The following is a 22245-nucleotide window of genomic DNA, read 5'->3' as shown; positions in this document are numbered from 1 at the left end:
ATTCATTTTGAAACCAAAGAGGAAGTCACTTTAAATGCCGAAGTTGCTTAACCAATCTGATTAGGACCAAACAGAATTTGGGGCGGGAAGAATATGTGGCACATCACACTGTGGGGAAAGTAAGGTAGTCCAAAGTGCATGCGTAAATGAAAATAATTAGTAAAAGTCACTAGCACCTTAGTACTTTGGATCTCTATTTTATTTAAATGAGCGCTAAGGCAAAGATGCTACTTGTGTACCAGAAATTATATCAAGATTACACTGGTGCCACAAAAATCAATGTAAGCATGAAAAATGTAAACCATTTAACTGCCCTGCCTCTAATAATTAGCTTGATTGTTTATTAATTATTCCTATGTAATTTGAATATCATTTAATATTTCAGTAAGCAGATTTGAATATATAAAAATATGGTGAAGCCCAGTTTTGCACTAAGTTTAAAGTTAAAACATGAAACCCAAAAGCTATTCCCACATTTAAATTTGTGGGCGGGAAACATGAAAGGAAATGAAGTTTTATAAGGCATTTTCCCTGTAAAAAAAAGTCAATTCAGAACATGATTTTAAGTATTGTTACACTAACAGAAGAAAAAGTGTACCTACCATAAGGAAAGATTTTGGAACACGCTGGATTTTCAATTGTATTGGAATATTATGTTCCAGACAATATGAAAACTCTAAAACATGAGTGCAACTTAGAAGTATTCTCCCTGAAGCTAAACAATAGGATGGACACACAGTCTGTATATCATTCCCTCCTATGGCCAAAGCACTGATATTTCAAGTATCATTAAGATCCTGTTGGAAAATACCGCGAGACAGCTTGTGAATGGGCATTCTATCAGGTGTTTAGAAGAAATAAATAGATAATTGGGTATTCTGGAAAAGTAACTCACTGTAATACATCCAGTTAACTGCTCCGGTAGCATTATCATCACTGAACAACAAAGGGCAGTGTGTTCTGCCAATAGCTCTAGGGTGACCTTTGCAATGCTGACTAGTCCGTCAAGTTCCATCTCTGAGATGCAAGGTATGGACAGGGATGGTTTATTAACTGAGGTAGGAAGTCAAGAGCAGGATCCTCCACAAGGGTAGGCATTTCACATTCAGGAAATGAGGGATTCCCTTCCATAAAAAGAGAAGCAGTGTACCATGAGATCAGGCTACTTGTAAACAGACCACATTCTTAGAGCTCTCACCTTGCATGTTGTAGAGACACCCAAGGATTGGAACAGCAATGGCATCTTTTTCCCCCTGTAGCAGCATCGGTAAGTGCTGCAATGAATAGCCAACTGGGCAATGGTAAAACGGGATCGATGTCTTAAACTCTAGGAATAAAGGCTGAATAAGAATGTTGCCATCATCTCAGAGCTTGACTCCTGCTTTATTTGGGGTAGTTCCCAAACGCTGCTAACAGGATGAATCCACAGAATTCAAGAGGGCAGCAACATTGGTTCAGAAAAAATGAATCTGTGCTGAACTGAGAAATCTTTTCAAGGATCACACGTGTAGTAAATCAGCCTTTTTGATTCTAGAAAGGTGGGTTTTTTTAATTTAAGGAAGTTAACTGTGACTATGGCAAAGTGACATGCTTAAACTTGATATTCTCTTAGGGTTGAGCAGGCTTTGAAGCTCATAATAAACTTGAAATGGTTCTGTGGAATGTTAGGGCTTAATGTAGATGGTGGGTGCCACTGTCATGCCTACACAAAACTATGTCAACCTGGAAATAACTGCATTAACAGCTCCAGGGTATTTAGAATGGAAGGCTTGCCCTTTTCAAGAATTTTACTTTGAACCATAAGAAGAAGCTGCATTAAGTTTCCAACTTGTTTAGCACAGCTAAAATTAAAATACTTATTCTGGTTTAGAAAGGCATAATGTTCGCCACCCACTTAGTTCATATTACCTTCACATTAGACCTTTTTTTTTTTTAAGTATAAACACAACATAGAGAGAAATGACTGCTTTTAAATAGCCTGGCACATGGAACAATAAAACTATGCATCAAATACAAGGCATAAATGTTACTTTATAAAAATTAACAGCACCTAAAAAGTACATTCTTTTATCCTCCATTCTTCACCACCTTCTTGATTTGAGTGCATCCCTCCCCTGTATCAAACATAGTTTATCTAAGTCCCAGTTGAAAGGTTTCTGAAAGTGGAGAGTCATAGCTACGTTGACGCTGAACTTCTAGAACATGGCATACCAATGTCATTCTGACAAACTTACAGATGCTTCGTAACAAGCTGTACCAGTCACCTGATTTACTATAAAACAAACTGTTAATCTCTGATCTTTTCTCCAGTTCAACTCTTCTCTGCAGTTCTGGAAGCAAACCAACAGCTTGCTATGTTTACATGAGAGATGACTCCCTTCTGATTGGTGTCTGATCCTATCCAGTGATGCTGCTCAAGACCCTGGACAGAACCTAAGCACACCTAGACCTCATTTGCAGATCATTTTAACAAGATGTTGTTTCCTGTTCCCACAAAAATCAATAACAGGGTGACCTTCAATTTGAAATTCAAACAATTAATTACCTGTTCTGTTGAAAATGTTGATATCTGATTTGCCTAGAGAATTTCAATTATAAATAGATTATTTCTCTTAAAGAACCCCTTCAAAAAAGTTAGATAAACAAGGAAAATCTCATCTTACTCAATGTAAATGATGTTTTCTTGAAGCTTGTATAAAATATTAGCCTTGCACAAATTAGCATGGGGAAGTTTTCCTCTTGTGGTCCATCTCCTCCTCATGACATCATAATCAACTGCCTGGTAAATTATAGCAATCCCACAAAGATTCAGAGACAAAAATCCACTGCTTAAAGGTGCGATGAAAAATTTTTCATAGTTGAATACAGCTTTTCATCTACATCAATGACTGACATAAATCATGGGATTATTTTCAGAATTTAGAAATCTCCCTTTCTTCCCCTATAATTCTAAAATTCTTACTTTTCTAACCTTTTATTAAAATCCTTTGACCATTTTTTGTTTTGCTCACATTTTATTTTCCTTTATATGTGGATCATAAGAAGAAAAGCTATACATCAAAACTATCAGCACCAGAAATATATTTACTAAACTTTGTTTTTAATTGTGTAGAAAAAAAGGAAGAATTTGGTTCATCCCAGTGGGGAATTCCCAAGATGAATGATCACATGCAATGAAACTATTATCTTCATCCATTAAAATATTATCTAAAACAGAGGTTTCTATCTGGCAGCCAGTAGGCTGAATAAAGCCTGCAGATGAGTTTTGTTTGGACCACACACTTTAAGAAATATTTGAAAAGGTTGCCAAGATTAAAAAATCAGGAGATTTCACATAAAAATCTGGATTTCTGGCTTCCCATTTAGAAAAGAAAAGGAGGCTCTCCCAACACTGGGCCTGCATTCCCACCTGCCAACAATTGGCTGGAGCTAAGGAGCTGCTACCTCACTGTGGTTGACACAAGAGTTCTGGTCCACCACAGTCCCCACCAGGCTAAATTCCACTCCTTTAACTTACCTTACCCTCCACATGGCCCTTTTAGGCAACTCCTAATCTTTAAAATGTCATACCACTTACTCCACAGAGAGTTTGCAGTTTGTGGAAGAAAAAGAGGAGATATCAAAGAACAGAGATTTAAAAGTACTTATTTCCTGGGCTTACACACTGTAAGGCAGGGGGTAGCCATTTTATTTAAAATTATAGTTGTTCAATAAAAGATATGTGCAAATTTTCATAATTAAAAATGTTTAAAGAGCAAATCCAGGACTGATGACCTGGTCTTACACAGTGGTTCAACCAACATTTGCACTGGGTTTAAATCAACCACATTCTACTCTGCAGCCCAGAAAAGATGCTCATGTCAAACTGTTACCCAGATCTACACTTGTTCGTTCACATGTTAACACTTCTGCACTTTCCTTCTAGAAAGATCATGTACTTAAGTGAAAACTGACCCTAATATGAAAATAGAATACATCTTCAAGGTAAATTTTAAAAGTCAACATTGAGGATGCATGAATATTATCAGAGCAAATACTCATCTTTACTGGCTCCACATGTACACCACAATCTGACATTTATACTTATATTAAATAGACATTATTGCAGGTTCAAATGACCCCAAAAGTCATGGCATATTTCCTTAAAAATGATTATTACCTAAAAGCAGATGTCTATGACAAAGTCACCCTGCACTACTTGCTTTTTTTCTTAACTGAAAGCAAATGCAAGGGGGAAAAATCTTTTAAATTTCACTATTTCTAATCAACCGCAACAACACAGTATTTCTACCTATTAGCGGATTTTATAAACAAATTAAAAGCACCCTATTTTAGCACAGGAAAGAAAGGACCTTTTCTGCTTCATCCAAGTATATTAACAGGCAATCTCGGATGTACTATGCAGTATAGAAGTGCGCTAAATAAGCTATGATCAGACATATTCCAACTTATTAAAAAGAGTAAAATTTAAATCAACTTTAGTACAGTGTTTTGAAATTATGTTTCATCATTGGCCCAGACTCTTGAAAGATTATTTTTTAATTAGGTGTTTCCTTCCTAAGAGAGAAGCATTTTTCTCCCATTTCTACCTTAAGAAAGAAACCCTTGAACATATGCCAAATTTACTTCAAAATCGGACTTTAATCCCCAAATTCTCTTGATTCTTAAAAAACTTGAACAACTTTAAGTAACAGTTCAAAAAATCATTATGATCATGCTTCATTCCGTGACTCCCAGTTGAATAGGAAAGGAGAAAATGCCATAAGTATGTGCTCCATAAATACAGTCCAGGGCCTGATATCTGAATGATGATATGTGATACATTCCTTATGGGAAGCATTTTTCCTTAATATCCATTCTGTTTGAAATTTGAGCAATCAGAAGCAGACACCTGGAACTCAATTATTAATTTACCTCTCCCACCCCTTTTATACTTCCATCTCTAAGGTGTTCCCCTGAAGAGATTATCCTTAGGGATAGCATGTTGAAATTACTTTCTTTAAAACAACCTGGTACAATCTAAGACTAAACTTAATCTCTTTCTTCTTTAACTGTGTACCTTTAGAAAAAAAAATGGGACCTCAAATAATTAATGAGTAAAATGGTAAAAAAAAAAGTTAGACATGAATTCTTGCAAAGGTGTAATTCATTATACTCATGTTGATCTATCTATTGTAATATTTTAGAAAGGGAATTGTATGGGGAATAAAAAAGAAGCCACACACTCACAATTAATTCCCACCCAAGATGACCAAAGCTTTAAGCTGGTCTGATCAGGTTCACATCATGGCAGCTGGTTAGAAAGTAGTTCTATAAGACTCCTGAGTTGTTATGTTTATTTGCACTTTATAGTTTTAAGAGGAAAAAATAAAGAGTGAGGTAATGAATGCTTAATAATATTTAACCTATGTTCTTTGGGGATTAAAGAACTGGGCTCACTTAACTCCTTCCTTATTTCTATTAATCACCAATTTCTAGAAACTAGGCTTACGTTAAGGCTCAGTTCAGCACTCTGCATTTGTAAAAAATAAAATGAGACCATAAGTAAAAGGAATACTGGCACATATGGAAAAACGGGTTATCAGAATATTCAAAAGGCAGGCAGCAGTCCATTTATTAAGGAATCACTTAAAATAACTATTTGTACAAGTTAAAATAACTAACATCACTTTTTATCAAAAGGGTGTTTTTAATATAATGAACATCCAAGCTTCTCTGGTCATGAGAAAACCTGGAATATATTATATACGCATGAATGTGGCCCAGGATGCAGGATATGAGATGGGCTTGCTATCAACAGATTAACACTTCATTTTCATTACTCTAATCTCACCACAGGTTGTGAACACTCTTTTTCTTATTTGAACAACAATGGTGTATGAAAAACCAAGCTGGCAGGCAGGCGGGGTTCATTAAACGCCTAAGGCCTTTATTCCCATAACACATCTCACCTGGATGAAGCCAGGGTTTGGGCTTCCAGTCTGGCTACTGAAACAAGCTCTCCCAGATGTTGGACTTCTTTTTCTATCCTTCCTCCTTAATTTAAAATAAATGTCAAAAATAAAGTAAAACTGAAAACATTCTTTTCCACAATAAACTCTGTTTAGGAGATTACAGGGTTGGTAATATATTGTAAGATTTATTCAGCCCCATAACTGAGTTCCAAAGTTGTCCTAGAAAACAAAACAACAGCAACAAAAAATAGCTGGGAAGGGAAATGATGAGACATTTGAAGTTTGAGTCAAAGGTACCTCTCCCCTGGCTTCGTTTTTAACTTATTTGAAAAGAAGTATAGTTTCTCACTGGTTGAAAAATGACAATAATTCACAACCTAAGAATCAACCTCGCTATTTCCCAATGAATGACACTGAGCTTCACCAAAAAGCTATGCTCCAAGAGGAAGAAATCTGTTACAAAGTAGAAGGAATCATTCAAATGAGATTCCTAAAATACAGAATTTCTTTGTAGGGTGAGCCAATCCACACACTCACTGCATTTGAGGCAGTCATTAACAATTGCTCAACAAACCTAGAAATAAATCACTTAATTCCCACAACCAACCAAGGGACATGTGTAGACCTCCTGCATGTCTGTGCTCCACATATAAGGGTACCACATGACAATATAGGAGTTTTACTATTTTCCACAGCAAGAGAGGAAGTCTTTCCACAAAGTCTAGAGCCGGGCTCTGTTTTGGGTTCTTTCTGGTACTCTAGTAATAACACTTATACCTAAAAAAAGAAAGAATAAAAGAAAAGTGGTATTAGATAAAGCAGCAGATAACCTAGCTGACTCTGGAGTTAGGTTCTGAGATGAGATTAGCAAAGAGAATGTTTGCATTCTCACTAAAGGGACACTTTCGTGAATATGTTCAGTGTGTAATTATTCTCCCGTCTCTTGTCCATGGCCTCCCACCACGTCCACTGCTCTCTGGCACTGGCAGAGGGCACAGTGGTGGGCAGCTTTCTTTACTTATGCCTGATTAGGTGCCCCAAATAGCCATCCTAATGATTTAAGTCAGTGAAATCTCTCTTGCTTAAAATGGAATGGAGGAAAAGAAATTCTTAAAACCCGCCAATGAAGGTTCTCATTTTAATATTAGTTTTGCTATTATAGTAAGCCAACTGAAAGTAATTATTTTTGGCATGTAAAATATTCATTATCCTGAAATTTTTATTTCCAAACCCCCTACCCAGTTCAGGCACTCTGATCAAATATGAGTCCTAGAGAACTGTCTAGAGAACAAATAGCCACTAAAAGACACCTTAATAAAGTTGAAAAATTCATGACAGTCACACAAAAGCACAGCAGGTACAATACTGAAAGCTATGTCTTTCCCATATAGCATGACATTTTTAATCTTGTCAACTTTAACAATCTCTCTGCTGTGTGAGACAATGAGTTAAAATTTATTAAATACAAAATAGTAGTGAACATGCATTGTGTTATGTATACCGCATGTTTTAAATTTCAATTTCATAATGCCACCCATTAATATTCGCCCTGCCATCATTTCGATTCCTTTTTTACATGTTTCAGTCAACTCATTAAATAACTGCAGCTTGTCTCAAACACTCATACCTTCAACCTATTGAAGGAAAACTTTACACGATTCTCTTCTTCTAAGGAAATGTTCTCTCTTGTATAGATGGAAGTTTAACTGCACAAAATGATAAATCCAAGAATCACTTTAAAAAAGAGAGAGAGGAGAGAAATAGAAAAGCAAAATCTCTTTTCAGTTAAGTACTTTCTGACTCAGGCGAAGGATCAAATTGAGCTGCCTTTCAGCGCCTCTGAATGATAAGCCTGGGCCCCTGGTTACACGTTTTTATCACGCCCCGACTTAAAGAACCCTCACACAGCAAACTCGGGACCGTCCTCCTGTCAGCAGTTACACACGGAGGACCACATCAGAGGGTGGCACCTCTTTCCCATAACTCTGCCAAATGACAGACTGGCAAAAAGATGCCTTATTCAATAACTCTTACATTTCAGGTGCCTTTCAATTCCTTTATGTTAGGGCAAAAAGAGCCAGGGAAAGTAAGGAGAAATTCAGAAAAAGAGAGGTGAGCTGAATGGAGAAGAAAGAAAGAAAGAGATCAGGTCTATGGGAACAGGAAAAGGAAGGAAGAACAGACTAACCACGTATTTCAGTCATTAAGTAAATTGCTGCCAACCAAATAGAAGTGAGATTTAAATCATATCTCCCCCCTCAACAACACACAAATCTTAAGACAGTAGCAAAATAATACTAGAGTCCAAAACTGTTGAGTAAATAAGATGTCAGATATGCTCAAGAGAATCAATGTTTCAATGAGTAACTTCCTACTGTTCAAGATTATTTTCATTTTTCTTAACAGAGAGAAATGAAAAACCGATGGGCTAATTAAAGAAAAACAAAAGGATATTATTTTGTTGTTAAAGGATCAATTCTTTTTTTGTTAATTGGAATGATGATTAATAAGCTGAGAATTTGATTTCTAAGCTAGCTGGCTTGAGTAATGCATTGTTTTTCCACAAGCATTTCCATTAAGGAAGGCTCTGTGAATGAAGAAATGATACAGGGCTCCCTCTCTTCTCCTGATCTCTGACTCCGCGGCGTGAAATGCTTCACAGAGTGTTTAAACAGAAGGGCATTGCACACTGTTCTCCCCCAAATGAACTCCAGTCATAAATTTTTCACCTTAGGGTTTAATGTATACCATGAAATTTGCTAGACTTCCTACAAGGAATGTACAAATTAGAAAAGAATCAATACTGTTATTTTTCCTATTCTCTAAACTTTCTTTTAAACCTGGGAAAGGAGAAGACAGCACAGGTCATGCTCAGTGAGATGTGGGCACCTTGTATATCACAGCCCCAGGTATCATTTTGGGAATGCCATAGGCACATAATAAGAGCTTGTGTTGCTCAGAATGTTTTTTCATGTTATTTTTCTCACCTGTTTACTAGTTTATCTTACAGGAAAAAAAGATTCCCTCTTTTACACAATGCTTTGCTTATGTGCCAGGAGATAGTGTGTTAATCCTGAATTATGGCTCCTTTCCTTTATTTCTCTAATGCTTAAAAATAGATGTCAAAGTTCCCTGAAAGGGCCTTTGAACTCCTCCTCTCCTCCTTTCCCGGTCCTTCAGTAGATGAGGATCACCAAGCAAAATGTGGAAGCCAGCTGCTTTTCGGGAAATAAAAATGGCATCAGCTTTGGCAGACAGGGGTGACATCAATCATTTTCTACAATCCTCACACAATCTTCTGGCCAGGGCTTAGAGAAGGGTGGTTATGTAGTGGCAAAAACATACCATGAAATATAGGAGAGGGTTTTCACGTGGTGAAGAATTCATCCCACACATATAACAAACCAGGCTCCAAAGCTCACGAGAAAGGAAATCTTGGAACCATTATATTCCATGTTCTTTGGACAATAACAAGCAAAGGATTTCAGAGAAAATGTCTCTCACTGAGAAAGTCATCCCATGATTCACTCTTTTCTCCCTACCACCACAAAGTTCCCTGACAATATTCTGGGGGGGTATGTGCGGCAGGGGGGGAAGGGTAATGAGTTAATTCCTAGGTCAATTCAAACACTATGATTCAAATTATGGGCACAGGCTAAAAGCAAATTCCAGTTTCTTCTGTCATTCCTTTTGCTATATACATTCTACTCAAGAGTCCCAAGTTGAGAAAAGACCTCTTTTCAGCTATAGAGTCATTAGCTATTCATGTTTATAAGGCAAATCCTCTCCACAGCTTTGCAGACTGGTAAGGGCGGAGGCCCAATGTAACTTTCTTTAAGTGAGTGTGTGTAGTGCATATAAGGTGGGAAGGAGCAGCAGTAGAAATTCTGTTTTTCATTGAAGTGGATTACGCCAGCTCACTATCTGTAACGGTCTGTTCCTTTGGAATCAGCTCCCTGTGTCACAACGACCTGGCAAACTTGAATGCTTTCACTATCACTGGAGTCCTTGCAATCCTGCGTTGGCTGTGACCCATTCACTTTTGCCCCAACTTCTCAGAGATGCCTTACTCAGCATCTAATTAGTTAGGGAGGATTTGCCGCAGCTCTTAACCCTGACATAGGAGTGGGAGGATGTGCTGCTGTGGTAGCCCAAATCTGTCCTGTCACTACATTAATCAGATTTCCATAAAGGCATGCATGAATAATTGGATTTATCAGTGAATGTTAACTTACACTCATAAATATAATTATTAAAAAAATAACTGCAATTATAGATAAGATATCTGCACCTTTAGGGATTTGTTTTTCAACTGTGGTTACCTGACTCACCTTAGCAAAAGGCTTTACAAATTATACAGACATACCGTACCAGTTTGCAGATGACAGAAAGATGAGAAAAATAATTTCAAAATGATCACCTACTATGTTCAAATTCCCTTAGCATACCGTGTTGAAAATAAACTTGAAATTTGTGGACAGGTTTTAAGGTATACCTCATACACATCTGAGAATATGTTTGTGCATGTTTTACTTGCATTAACATGTATATAAATATCACCTATATGACCTACTGCTGATCCATTGCTACTTCCCCAATGCATTACAAATTAGACTTCACTGTTAAGTGAAGTCTGCATGCTATACACAGACTTCCACAAGCACCTGTCTCTATGCTACAATTTGTATTGTAACAATTACCCAAATATTCCTATTTTCATGTTACATTATCAGAGTGTATGTTAAGAATTATATTTGAATATATGTCTACAGTTGAAACTTCAAAATAAAACCTAACATTGCCCAAATTAGAGAGGGGAAATAAATAGGAGGTAGGAGAGCAGCCTAGTAATTCAACAGGCTGAAATTACATGCCTCCTAATATAATATAAATATTTATTTTAGCATCGCGACCATAAGTTTGGTCAATTTAGTCCTTTTCTTTTTTAGTAAGACATGATCACTAAAACACACCAACTGTAAGAAGGGGAGTAAGAAGGGAGGAGGAAAAAGTGCAGAAACCTAGGGATGGATGATGCCTGGCAGTGAAAGTCATTTTCAAAGACCATTAACTAGCAGCTGCTTTACTCGGGGCCCTGATTAAATAAGAATATACATCCTATATTAAATGAGATGTCTGCATGAGTGGGATGGAGTTTAGGATAAAAATATATTGTATGAACTACAAAAAATTATCAAACCACAATATACAATTAGGCAACTGACTTCTGGGGGGACAATGATACATGTGCCTTTTAAGCTGTTAGTGAATAAACACTCAAATTATTTAGGGGAGAGAGGTAAGAAGTCAGACAAAACCACCATTTCCAATTTAAACTATAGTTTCAACAAAATGAAACTCTGTTTGCCTATATGAATAGAAAGAACTAAGAAACTGCTGGGAGAAAATTTCATATCAAGCATTCTTTAAAATTCATTCCAGGAACAGGAATGTCATTATATATTTCTTACAATATATTTTATTTATCATTTCTCTGAAATGTGCTAGATTTTATATTAGTAAGAAAGTTTGCTTTACTCTGTCATATCTCTGGTGAGCAGATGCTCTGGCATTAATGTAAATCGTTGATTTAATTTTTAGCTTTCTTGGTTTGCCCCTCACCTATCTAGGAAATTATTTCTCTGGTGATAACTAACACATCATGCTAATGAGAGAATCTAGTGCACAATAGAAAAAATGTCACTATTAATAATATTTGCATGAAGTTAAATAAAGCAACTGTAAGAGAATGTCAGACAGTGTTCTTTAATAAGACACAGCTTCACAATGAAATTAGGTTGTTAATTGTGTTACATCATTGGGTGAATCCTAAATTACTACATAATGATGCACACAGTCATTTATAATTCTAACTTAGTATTTCACTCATGTCTGAAAAGAGACCTTATTAAGGAATCTACATTTTATTTGCAAAGGTTAAATATACCTCACCAATAATTAAAGGAAAATGCCTCCAGTAACGTAAACGTGTAAAACGTGGGCTATAGCCATTTACCTGTTTCATTTCTGAAAAGATTTCAAAATATATTAGATTTGCATCCCTTGAGGTACCTACAAAGAATTTTATATGCTAGTCTCTCAAATACAAAACATTTTAGAAAAACCACCTTTTAAAACCTGATTTAAAAACAAAAAACAACACTTCCTAAAGCAGGCCTTATTTTCTGCTTTTAACAAAAACTTCATGAGGTTAAAATCGGCAAAATAACGTTCTGGACTCCAGGAGATTAACAGAGAAGATGAGTAAAGGGTTTCTGGTCATTCTCGGCCTGTCACTGATCAAAGTAAGCCAAGTAAGAACTCCCTTTACTAAGTCAAGAGTCATGCCCTTTAAGGTTATCAAATATTTGTCTGTATGGAAAAAAAAAATTATCCCTTTTGAAAAAATCATAATGGAATATGGGAGAAAAATGTGGAGAAGCAGAAAAATGCACTCAAATTGTTATATCTCGAACTTTAGGAGAACATCCTTAATTCCACCAAATCTAAATTGGCTTCATATAGTGCTATCTTTTTGCCAGAATTAGACAGACTGAAGGATTTATGTATAAGCAAATTCAACTTCACTCATACAAAACGAAAGACAAAGGTTTTTACATCTCTACCTCCTAAGTTACCTGTAAAAGACAAACCTAGATTATTAAATTTCAGTGAGACTTTTTCTACTACAAGTTGTGCTGCAGTTAAATAATACTGATGGTGAATTCTCTTTAACTCAGTTTTGATAACAACTAGTCTTCTCTAATACTTAATGAAATGGTCAGGTAAATCTTAAAGTTTTTATGTTATTACAGAAAACTTTGAAATAAAAATATATCAAATAAATTTTATGTCAAAAGCTAAAGCAGTTTTTTTTTCTTAGAAATTACAATCATAATAGAAAAATCTTTTTACTGTTAGCAAAAAGATATACAGAATTTTGCACACTTGATTAAACTGGACAAACTTTTACTTGTAGTAAGACAAAAGCTGGCTAATGTTTTATATTGAAACTAATATTCCTTTGAAACTGTTGGCTTCAAGAGATATCAGTTTAAGAAAAGTGTCTTTCTTGCACACACACACACATACATACACACACACACTCTCTAAATCAGCATTGCTGATGAACTACAGTTAAGGAAAATAAACATGGTAAACATGCACAACACATATTTTTTTAGATTTACACATTGTTGAATTTAAGTTTACACAATATTTATACAAACTAAAATGTCATCCTGAAGAAGAAGAAAAAACACACACATGTAAATTCTTACCCTCTCTTACACATTTTCCAAAAATGCACAGGATGTAAACATATAGTAACCAGAAGAGAAAAAGAGGGGGGAGTTGCTAACTGTATCAAAACCAAAAAATGAAACAAAATATAGTTAAATCACACTTTTTAAATTGTTAGTTTCTCCCTTTATTGTACTACTGTTTAATATATAGTATAATTAATATTATAGTTTTATATAACATAATTTTGCATAAATTACTTCCCTATATTTCTACTGTTTATATAGTCACTGAAGCTCACTGTGACACATACATACACACATGCACACACAAAATAGACTTTAAAATATCCACAAAATCAAATAGCTGGATCAAATACGTCATAATAGCTTAGGTGTACGAGTTTCTCTGAAAGATTTCAAATTATTTTCCTAATTCTGTTCCATCATTTATATAATTTACTTTTATTTGTGTTTTTAAGCTAAAATGTTTTCCACAACTTAATGTCTCTTTAGATTCAAATCTACTTGAAAATGGGCTAGTGCCAAAGAAGCAATCTAACACCATCTATGTGGTTCAATAGCCATTTATCAATTGATCATTATCTCTATCTGGTTTTATTAACTCTTTTCTAGCTAGAGGGAGACCTAAACCAATTTTCCCTTTCAACACACACACACACACACACACACACACACACACCCTGACCTCCACTAACTCACTCAAAACCCTGAAGGTAACATCTAATTTTTAAAGCGTGGCACCAGTTACTTGGTCCTAAGGTCAGTGAAAACACATTGTGTTCCAACCATAAACAGAGGCACCCAGGCAGGGCTGTGCCTCGGAAGCACACCTCTCAAAGCACACTGCAATGACAAGGAGCATCTCTGGGAGGAAACGAACCTAACTTGCCAGAATGGGAAATCGCACACACAGAGTTGCTTATTGGGTTTATGTTGATTGCATTTAAACCCCAGCTTACCGTATCAGCAGTAATCAGGGTCCCTCTACAGGATATGTCAAAATACACCTTATTCAAATGCATTTATCCTTTCTAGAATTCTGTGATCAAACTGTTCGCTAGCTATATGCTACAAAACCCTGGCTCTGTGCACAGTATTCTGCAGATGGATTTCTAAACTTATGGTAGTTGATAGCCTAGCAAATTGTTTTCTTTCCTTCATTATCAATACTTTTAAAAAATCTAAATTAATTCAATGAAATATTTCCTTCTCAGGAACTCTTACAAACAAAACAGGTTTTTCTTTTTAAAGAGAGCAGGTTTTTTTTTTTTTTTTTAATGAGTGCAACAATATCAATTTCTTAACCGTCATCTGCTCAAAATCCAAGTATTTGTCAGTGACACTTTCTCGTGCCGTGTGGATGGTCGTATCACACTAACTCTGGCTTTGTGTAAAGGGTTTGGTGTAGGCTTTTGAAAAGCAAGACGTGTCTAGGAGGGAGGCACCAGGGAACTTCCCTCCCTCGCTTGAGCCCCGTCCAAGATGAAAGTTTCTGGGTTGTTTCCCTGGGCTTCCTCTCACCCTCGCTCCCCCTCGGAGCCGCAGAGCCAGCAATTGTGCAAGAGGAGCCGAGCGCGCGGGGCGCGTATCACCGAGCGCATGGTACAAGCCGCCGGCTCGGTGATTAATGATCAGTAGCCGCTGGCCTCGCACTAACACCTAGGCTTTCCCGGCAGAGCCAGCACGCCCAGCCGCCGCCAGCTCGGCCGGACCGAGGAGAGGCTCTGGGGAGGACGCCGAGGCTGCTCCCGAGTGTGAGTGCGCCGGCCGGCGGGCGGGCGGGCGAGCGGGCGGGCGGGCGCACGGAGCCGGAGCCGGAGCCGGAGGCGGCGGGGAGCGCAGGAGCGAGCGGAGGCGGGCGGGCACAGGCGGCGGGCAGAGGAGCTGGGACCGGCCGGCACAGCCCGCCACGCATGCCGCCGCCTCCTCCAGCGACCCTGGGCGCTGGCAGCGATTCCTGCACAGCCTCCTGTCCTCAGGTCGGAGTTCGAGCTGCCTCCAGCCCCAGCAAGTCAGCTGGGCTGTACGGAGGGGACCCCACGTTTTGTCACCGTTGGGCTGGCGAACCTCCTCTGAGACAGCAGATACTTGGACGAAGTGATTAGTATAGATAGAAAGGTACATCTGTTGGGTGGTGGCTTTTAGAAAAAAATTTTTTTAACACAAAACAAAGAAACGGTCTTCTCTGGACCCAGGTTGTGCTGTGAAACTTTGCAACAAATGCCTTTGCTTTCTTTTACTTCAGTATCCTTTCCCCCTTTTTCTTTTAAGGAGCCCTTAGGGAAACCATGAAGTAACCCTGCCATTCCAGTAACAGCTATGACAAAATAGAGCCCAACTAGGAAGTGATCCTTTTTTTTTTCTTTTTTGGTAAACGTTAAGGAAAGAAAAACAGCAGAAACAAAAGTGCACATAACAATTCAAGATTTCTTTTTAAAAAAAAGAAAGGAAGTAACTTACCTGTTGGGACATTCTGAATAAAAGGTTAGTATCAGCGTTTTGCCATGTCCCCAGGAACCCGGGTTCAGCCGCAGTCGTTCTGGTTCCGAACTGCATGGAGTTGTCAGTACAGGAGTCTCTTAAAGTCAAGTCTCTTGCCCTCTTTGGCTCTCTGTCTCTCTGTGTCTCTCTTTCTCTCACATCCACTTCTGCCTCTTCTGACTGAAAAGTGAAGGTGGATTTTTTGAGCCTCTTGGCAGCCAGTAGCAGGAGTGTAGTGTAGTTAAGAAGCTGGCTGAACTGTGCATTTCATTTGGGAAGGGGGAGACTTGGGGGAGGGAGGGGGTCCGAGCTTCTTTCGCACCTTCTGCACAGACACCCCTATCATTTATGCATAGATTGTGACTCCCCGAGCTTGCCTTGGCTCAGTTTAACAGCTGCCTGTCAGGTGTGCAGGCAGCACTGGAGACCCAACCATCAGCTTCAAACTCTCAGCCACTGCATGTCATTGGATAGCAGAGCTAAGAGTCAACTGCACCGTTCCACTGTCAGGCACCAAATGACACCCTGCACTAACCCCTCTCCAGACACATGGATAGATACACACCTCTGCCCTCTCCAAGCAGCACCACTGCCACGGACCGACGGTACACGGGGTGAGGAGAGGCTGGGGCCCTGACCAGGGAATTTCCCCCAACAATGCTTTCAGGTATAACATGCAGTATCTGGCATCAGCCTTTGCTTTAACATTTGTAAACTGCTATGCTTAAACACTATTTTTTTTCTAGTTATACTGGAAGAAAGAAAAATATTCAGATGTAAGAGAATGTAAAACTGGCTCCGTTGTTGTCAAAATGTTAACTCCTAAAAGTCATACAGGAGTGTGCTGGGCTATTTATAACCACATAGAAACTCCTAGAGGAAATAATATACATAGGGACATAACTTTACACTCTAAGAAGTAAATAAATAAACTTAGCAGTTTTTTAACATGGAAGATGCACAGCAAACATTTGCAAAACACATACATGTATACTACTTAATGTCCAGTACCTCGGGTCATTCATTAATTACTAAATTGGATGTTAAGTAATAAGAAATTGAAGGACAAAGGAAAAAAGTATACCTTTTCTTAAAGTTCAAAAGTAGAGAAAAGTCCTTTGTGAAAGTTCCTGGATGAAGCATCTACAATATCCTTTCAAATCATAAAAAAAAAAAAAAAAGAAAAAGATGAAGAAAAAAAAAATCCTGTCCCATTTCAGGCAAAAAGTAATGAATATAAAATTCCATTTTTCATTCAACATCTCTATGGAAATTTCTATAACGTTTTCCTGCCTGATGAAATATAACCTCCGATAGCATGTCATATTCTTAATTAAACTAGTTTTTAAAAGAAAACATCTATTTATTAGATAGTGTTTATCGTACCCTATTTATGGAAAAGCAGAACTGAGCAAAATGCACTGTACATAAACAGTGACTTCCAAATGGAAAGCTAAATTCATGTCATCTCATAAAAGTAGTCAGCAGGAAAAAGCCATCCTTCCTAAACTTAAAATGTAAGGAACATTAATCTTCAACCACCTACAAATATCGAGGACAAATGTACCACTCTCCTTGCTCCTTCTTAAACTGAAGAATAACAATAAACCTTACTCTCTGAAACAACAAAAGAAACAGAAAGAGCTTCAATGGCAGCTCTGTGTCATTAGTGGACAATGAGAAAAGATGAGAAAACGTACACTATGTTGACACAAATGTGCCTTCCCCTCTAGAACCAACATCTCCTGAAAGCTTTTCTGTTAAACTTCCCTCCGGTTCACCACCATTAAGCACAAAAAAGTCTCAAAAGCAGCAAATTCAATATCTGAGAAGAAGCAAACAAGAACCCAAAGAATTGTTGCCTTAAAATATATTAAGTCCACCTGTGGTCAATAAAAATATTCTTGAGGGGGGAGGGCAGGAAAAGACCCTATGAGTCAATTGTCAACAGTGACTGTACCTTTACAGCTAGCTATTACCCACTTAAACTCCCTCTAAAATTTGCTAGCCTCTTGATTTCTGAAGTGGCACTCAGTGCCTCAGTCAAGCTGCCTGCTCAGCTCCTGACCTTCCCACTAATGGCTGTTATTTGTGGGAGGCTTAAGGACACTGTCAATAGCATGCTTCCTCCTCGCTCCTCTCAGGCTGTTGTATTGCTTTGCCTGCGTGTTCTCTCTCGCCTGCTTCTTGCTCTCTCTAGTCCCCCCTCCTCCCTTCCTCTCCCCTTAACTCCCTCTTCCTCTTCTTCCAGCCCCCACCCCTTCTTCATTTCAGTCCAGCAGTCCTCTTCTTTTCCTGCTATCCTCCCCCCAACTTCTCTCCTCCCCCCCCCTCTCTCTCTCACACACACACACACACAAAACAACACAAAAATCAACTGGCATGCAGCAGCAAGCACCTGCAGTAATAGACTCTTTTATTAAAACTGTTATTCTGCAAGACTTGAAATTCCCCGTGGACAGGGCCATGTCAAAGCCGATATAATTAACTAGAGGCTCAGCAACGGATCAATTACCAGACAAGCAAGTGATAGTGAAATCAATGAAAGATCATCAGCCACATTATCAGTGTTGCAACTCATTAGGGCAAAACTGAGAAATGTGCTCAAAGCGAGCCCAAGCAAGGTGGCATTACAAAACAAAGGGCTAATTTGGAGACCCTGCTGTGAACAATCTGTAACAGAATTAGCCTTTTTTCCCCCTAAACTGCACAGCTCCGTAACTAAATGTGACAGACTGAGAGAAGCAGTTTATTAAGACACCAACCCCAAGTTTATTTAGTTCATAAACTCTCTCCTAAAAAATCAATACAGTCTGTACAGGGTTATTAGGCTGACTAGCTAATACATCCAAATCTAGTCTGCTCGGCCAGCAGTCTTCTGACAAAATGCTATCTCGCGCAGGCAAACTGAGCTATTTCAGATATCAATGGCTGAGGTTGCTCTAGATGAAACAGGTCTGCCATGTAACTAGTACCTGCATATTACTGTCAAGGCACAAGCCTCAAAATTACAGGGATAGCTTTCTAATGTTCAAAATATTTTTTTTTCACAACAAATCTATATCATAGGATGCTGCACTGCAAAATGGATTTGATTAAAGGAAAATTTAACTAGTCTGTAAGACTAGTTTACAAAGACAACAAGCTTTATTACAATAAGAGACAACAACAAAATATACCTACAAGGCACAAAAATGATTTTTGAGTTTGTCCATTGGCTCTATAGTCTGCAGAGTATGAAACAACTCTCTGGAATCATTTGTGTTAAAGTTATTTAAAATTGGGGGTGGCGGCAGTGGAGGCAGGTATCACTTCCACAGTAAGTGCTTTTTTTTCGCCCTGATTTTATGTATTTCAGGTTAAAGAATTGCAAATACTAACAGCTATGTGTTGGCTTTCCCACGTTTACTGATAGTGAGAGATGGACCATGGAAATTAAGAAGGACACCAACTAGGTCTAAATGGCACCCATGATAGTCAAGACAATATGGGAGTGGGAATACCTCCACCTCATCAAAACTCATACACAGAGTAAGAAACTCCCATGCAGCTTACAATGTTAAAATAGACTGGAGATCTGAAGAAAAAGATAACATTTTGAAAGTGATTTGTGATGTTTATGATGTTTAACATTTAAACTGTATTTTCACAGAACTTCAGTAAAATCCAACTTATTGATTGCTGCAAATAAACATCTTCTGCTTACTTTTGAGCTGATACTTACTAAGCATTTCATAGAGCATGTTGAGTAATCTGTAAAAAAACGTTAGCCATATGTATTCTAAACCTATACTACAGATGCCGATATTTTGGATAATAATTAAAAGTTGTAATTACAAAGAATTTTTTAAAAATATTTTTGCATATAGCTACATACTGTGCATGTACCCTCAATGAGATCCAATTAGTTGCAAAGAATTTGCATTTCAGTGTGTGTGGGATAACAAGACTATAGGGAGGCACAATGCAATTCCACCAGCAGAGTAAGAGAGTGGGGTTCTTTCTTGTTAGCTCTGTAAGCAAGAATTCCCACAACTGACTGTTTAAAATGTTACTGATCTTTTCATTATTTGGGTATTGAGGTGGGTTTAGGTTTTCCCCTCCAAAAAAGAAAAAGTCACATGTTGGTTTCAACTATCAGCCCCAGTAAATACCTGAAGGAACAAACGAGCAAGGAATTTTGTTTAGCCTGTATGTTTGTGGTTTTATTTTTGTTTTGGGAGGGGGGAGATCTTCCATACTTTTTTGTTTTCTTCTTCATACTTACTAATAACTTCTTTAAAAACACACTGCTTTTAAAAAATAAATTCCATAACTGGGGGTAGGGAAACCTCACTGAGACAGTTATATGTAAATATAAGGTTTGGTGATAAAGGTATGCATTTAGTACACTAAGAAAGTACTCAAGGATTTTCATGCTTGTCTAGCTATGTCCCAACAATGTAAATGTAAAATAAATGTATAGCTTATGTACACAGTTTCACAGGACTTCTGCGGGTCCACAGAACAATACCTGTAATTCCCCGGGTTCAATTCAGCAGCTGTTAGCAGATTCTGTAATCTGTAATGACAGTAAACTGGCCTTTGCTCTTCTTTTATTCACTATTCATTTTCAAGGCTTGGTTAAGTACAGAGCTGGGTTAAAGATCAGTGGTTTTTCATGTGACACACTCTGGTATTCATCTAATGGCTTGTCAAGACAAAACTGTCCCTGTTCTTGCCAAAATAAAAATGACGCTCCACATCGCATGACAATCAGCACTTCCTAATGGCAAAACAACTCAAGCTTTTGTAATTCACTTATAGGAAAATGTTTAATAATTGGCTCTCTAGTCCTATATGTGGAATTAGGTTGTCATTCTCAAAGGAGATTTTTTAAAAAATGTTTTAGCCACTCCTAATTCTAAAGCAACAAACATATAGTTTATGATCAAATTAGACTTTACTGTATAAAAATAATACTGAAGCTACAAATATGTATGGCATTAAGGTATGTAACTTAATATATGCAAATTATGCAGAAGTGGCAGGCTAGGCCCAGTCACAGAGGTAGGGAGAACCAATTGAGGAAATGTCAGTGTGTTTTTTTTTTTAGAACAAAGTATGGGACTTGCTTTGCAACATCTGTTGGGCTGTGTAGTATTAACAGATGTCTTAAGTGAAAAAAGGAAAAAGAATTAATAAAGGAAACCTCCTCTGAACAGATAATCCACCCAAATTTCCATATTCCTGAGGGGGAAAAAGTTGACAGCAGCCTTTTTCCCCTGTGAAACCTGCCCTCCCTGTTTTATTGTGCACAGTTATGTTTTCTATGTGAAGTTAAGGAGGAACACTTTTGACTCACTATAGAGAAGAGAATAAAGAAAAAGGAAAACTAACAACTTCAACTGTGGTTTTCCCTTGTGAATAATTATATCATAATCCAAGCTGCCTGTTTTCCCTTGAGTCACATATGTAATCTGATGGGAGGACAGTGAAAACTTCACCCCCCAAAAAAAAAACACTCAAAAAGATGATCTATAACTGTACTGTGCCTTCATGCTTTGGGGAAAGAAAGGAAGGAAAATGTAAAAGCAGCTCGTAAGATACAGTTCTGATATGAACACATTAAGGCGCTCATCTTCACAATTAGGATTCACCTATTATTTATACCTAAATCCTTGCACTCTCCACTGGCTCCTAGTTTCCTTCCATTATCACCTTTCATATCCTTGTAAGGTATGAAATGCCCCTCTTTCAACAGACAAGGGTTCCACAGCAGTGAAGTCTGATGATCATGAAGAGAACTTTTGAGTTATACTAGCTAGATCCCTGTATTTAAATTTTAAGAAAACTGGGAAACTTTCCTTTTGAAAAAATATATTTTATTGATTTTTTAAAGAGAGAAAGGGAGAGGGAGAGAGAGTTAGAAACATCAATCAGCTGCCTCCTGTATACCTCCTACCGGGGATGTACCTGCAACCAAGGTACATGCCCTTGACTGGAATCAAACCTGGGACCCTTGAGTCCACAGGCTGATGCCCTATCCACTGAGCCAAACCGGTTAGGGCTGGGAAACTTTTCTTAACAATTTCCATTCGTGTTTCAATTTATTATACGATTTAGGCAAACCTGAGTGTAGCCGCCCTTAATCCAGATTACAAAGATGATGCAGGCATGCCAACCACTGAGTCTAACCTGGTGCTGGTTTGTGGGTAAATGAAGTGAACTATGGACTTGTATCCTTCTATAAATCTCTCAGCAGACACCTATTCTATTGCTTATTCTCCAAAAATTTGGGACATACATTTGGGTTAACAGCTAGTTTGTGGATTAACTAATACAAAATTCAGTTAAGGATCTTGATATATTCAAGTGAATGGGGGGAAATTGTGTTGTCCTCTCTTGATTGCTGGTCTCTCTCTCCTCTATGAACATCTGGGTTAAAATTGTACGTTATTTCACGTTTACCACTATACCTTATCCAGATGGCTCTGGCAGTGGGCCGGATACATTTCAACATATAGAAATCTCAAGGCCTGCACACCCAAGAGTCGCAGGTTCGA

General features: G+C 37.9%; 1 protein-coding gene and 1 long non-coding RNA gene across 2 annotated transcripts in view; one reads left to right on the top strand and one right to left on the bottom strand.

Annotated features, from left to right (window-relative positions):
* The window catches only part of BNC2 (basonuclin 2), a 421518-nt gene that overhangs the window by 273136 nt on the left and 126137 nt on the right, over positions 1-22245 (bottom strand). Inside the window, exon 2 of the mRNA XM_028150712.2 lies at positions 15680-15880. Coding sequence (XP_028006513.1) covers positions 15680-15880 — 201 coding nt within the window. The remainder of the gene's footprint in view (positions 1-15679; positions 15881-22245) is intronic.
* Positions 14710-19644, top strand: LOC114232765 (uncharacterized). Its single transcript, XR_003618862.2, has 3 exons — positions 14710-14973; positions 15491-15703; positions 19059-19644. It is a non-coding gene; the product is annotated as an uncharacterized LOC114232765 (long non-coding RNA).

The sequence above is a fragment of the Eptesicus fuscus genome, chromosome 15 (assembly GCF_027574615.1).
Source record: "Eptesicus fuscus isolate TK198812 chromosome 15, DD_ASM_mEF_20220401, whole genome shotgun sequence".
Classification (NCBI taxonomy): domain Eukaryota; kingdom Metazoa; phylum Chordata; class Mammalia; order Chiroptera; family Vespertilionidae; genus Eptesicus; species Eptesicus fuscus.
Note: the sequence above shows the minus strand (reverse complement) of the source record. Positions and strands in the feature narration are given on the sequence as shown.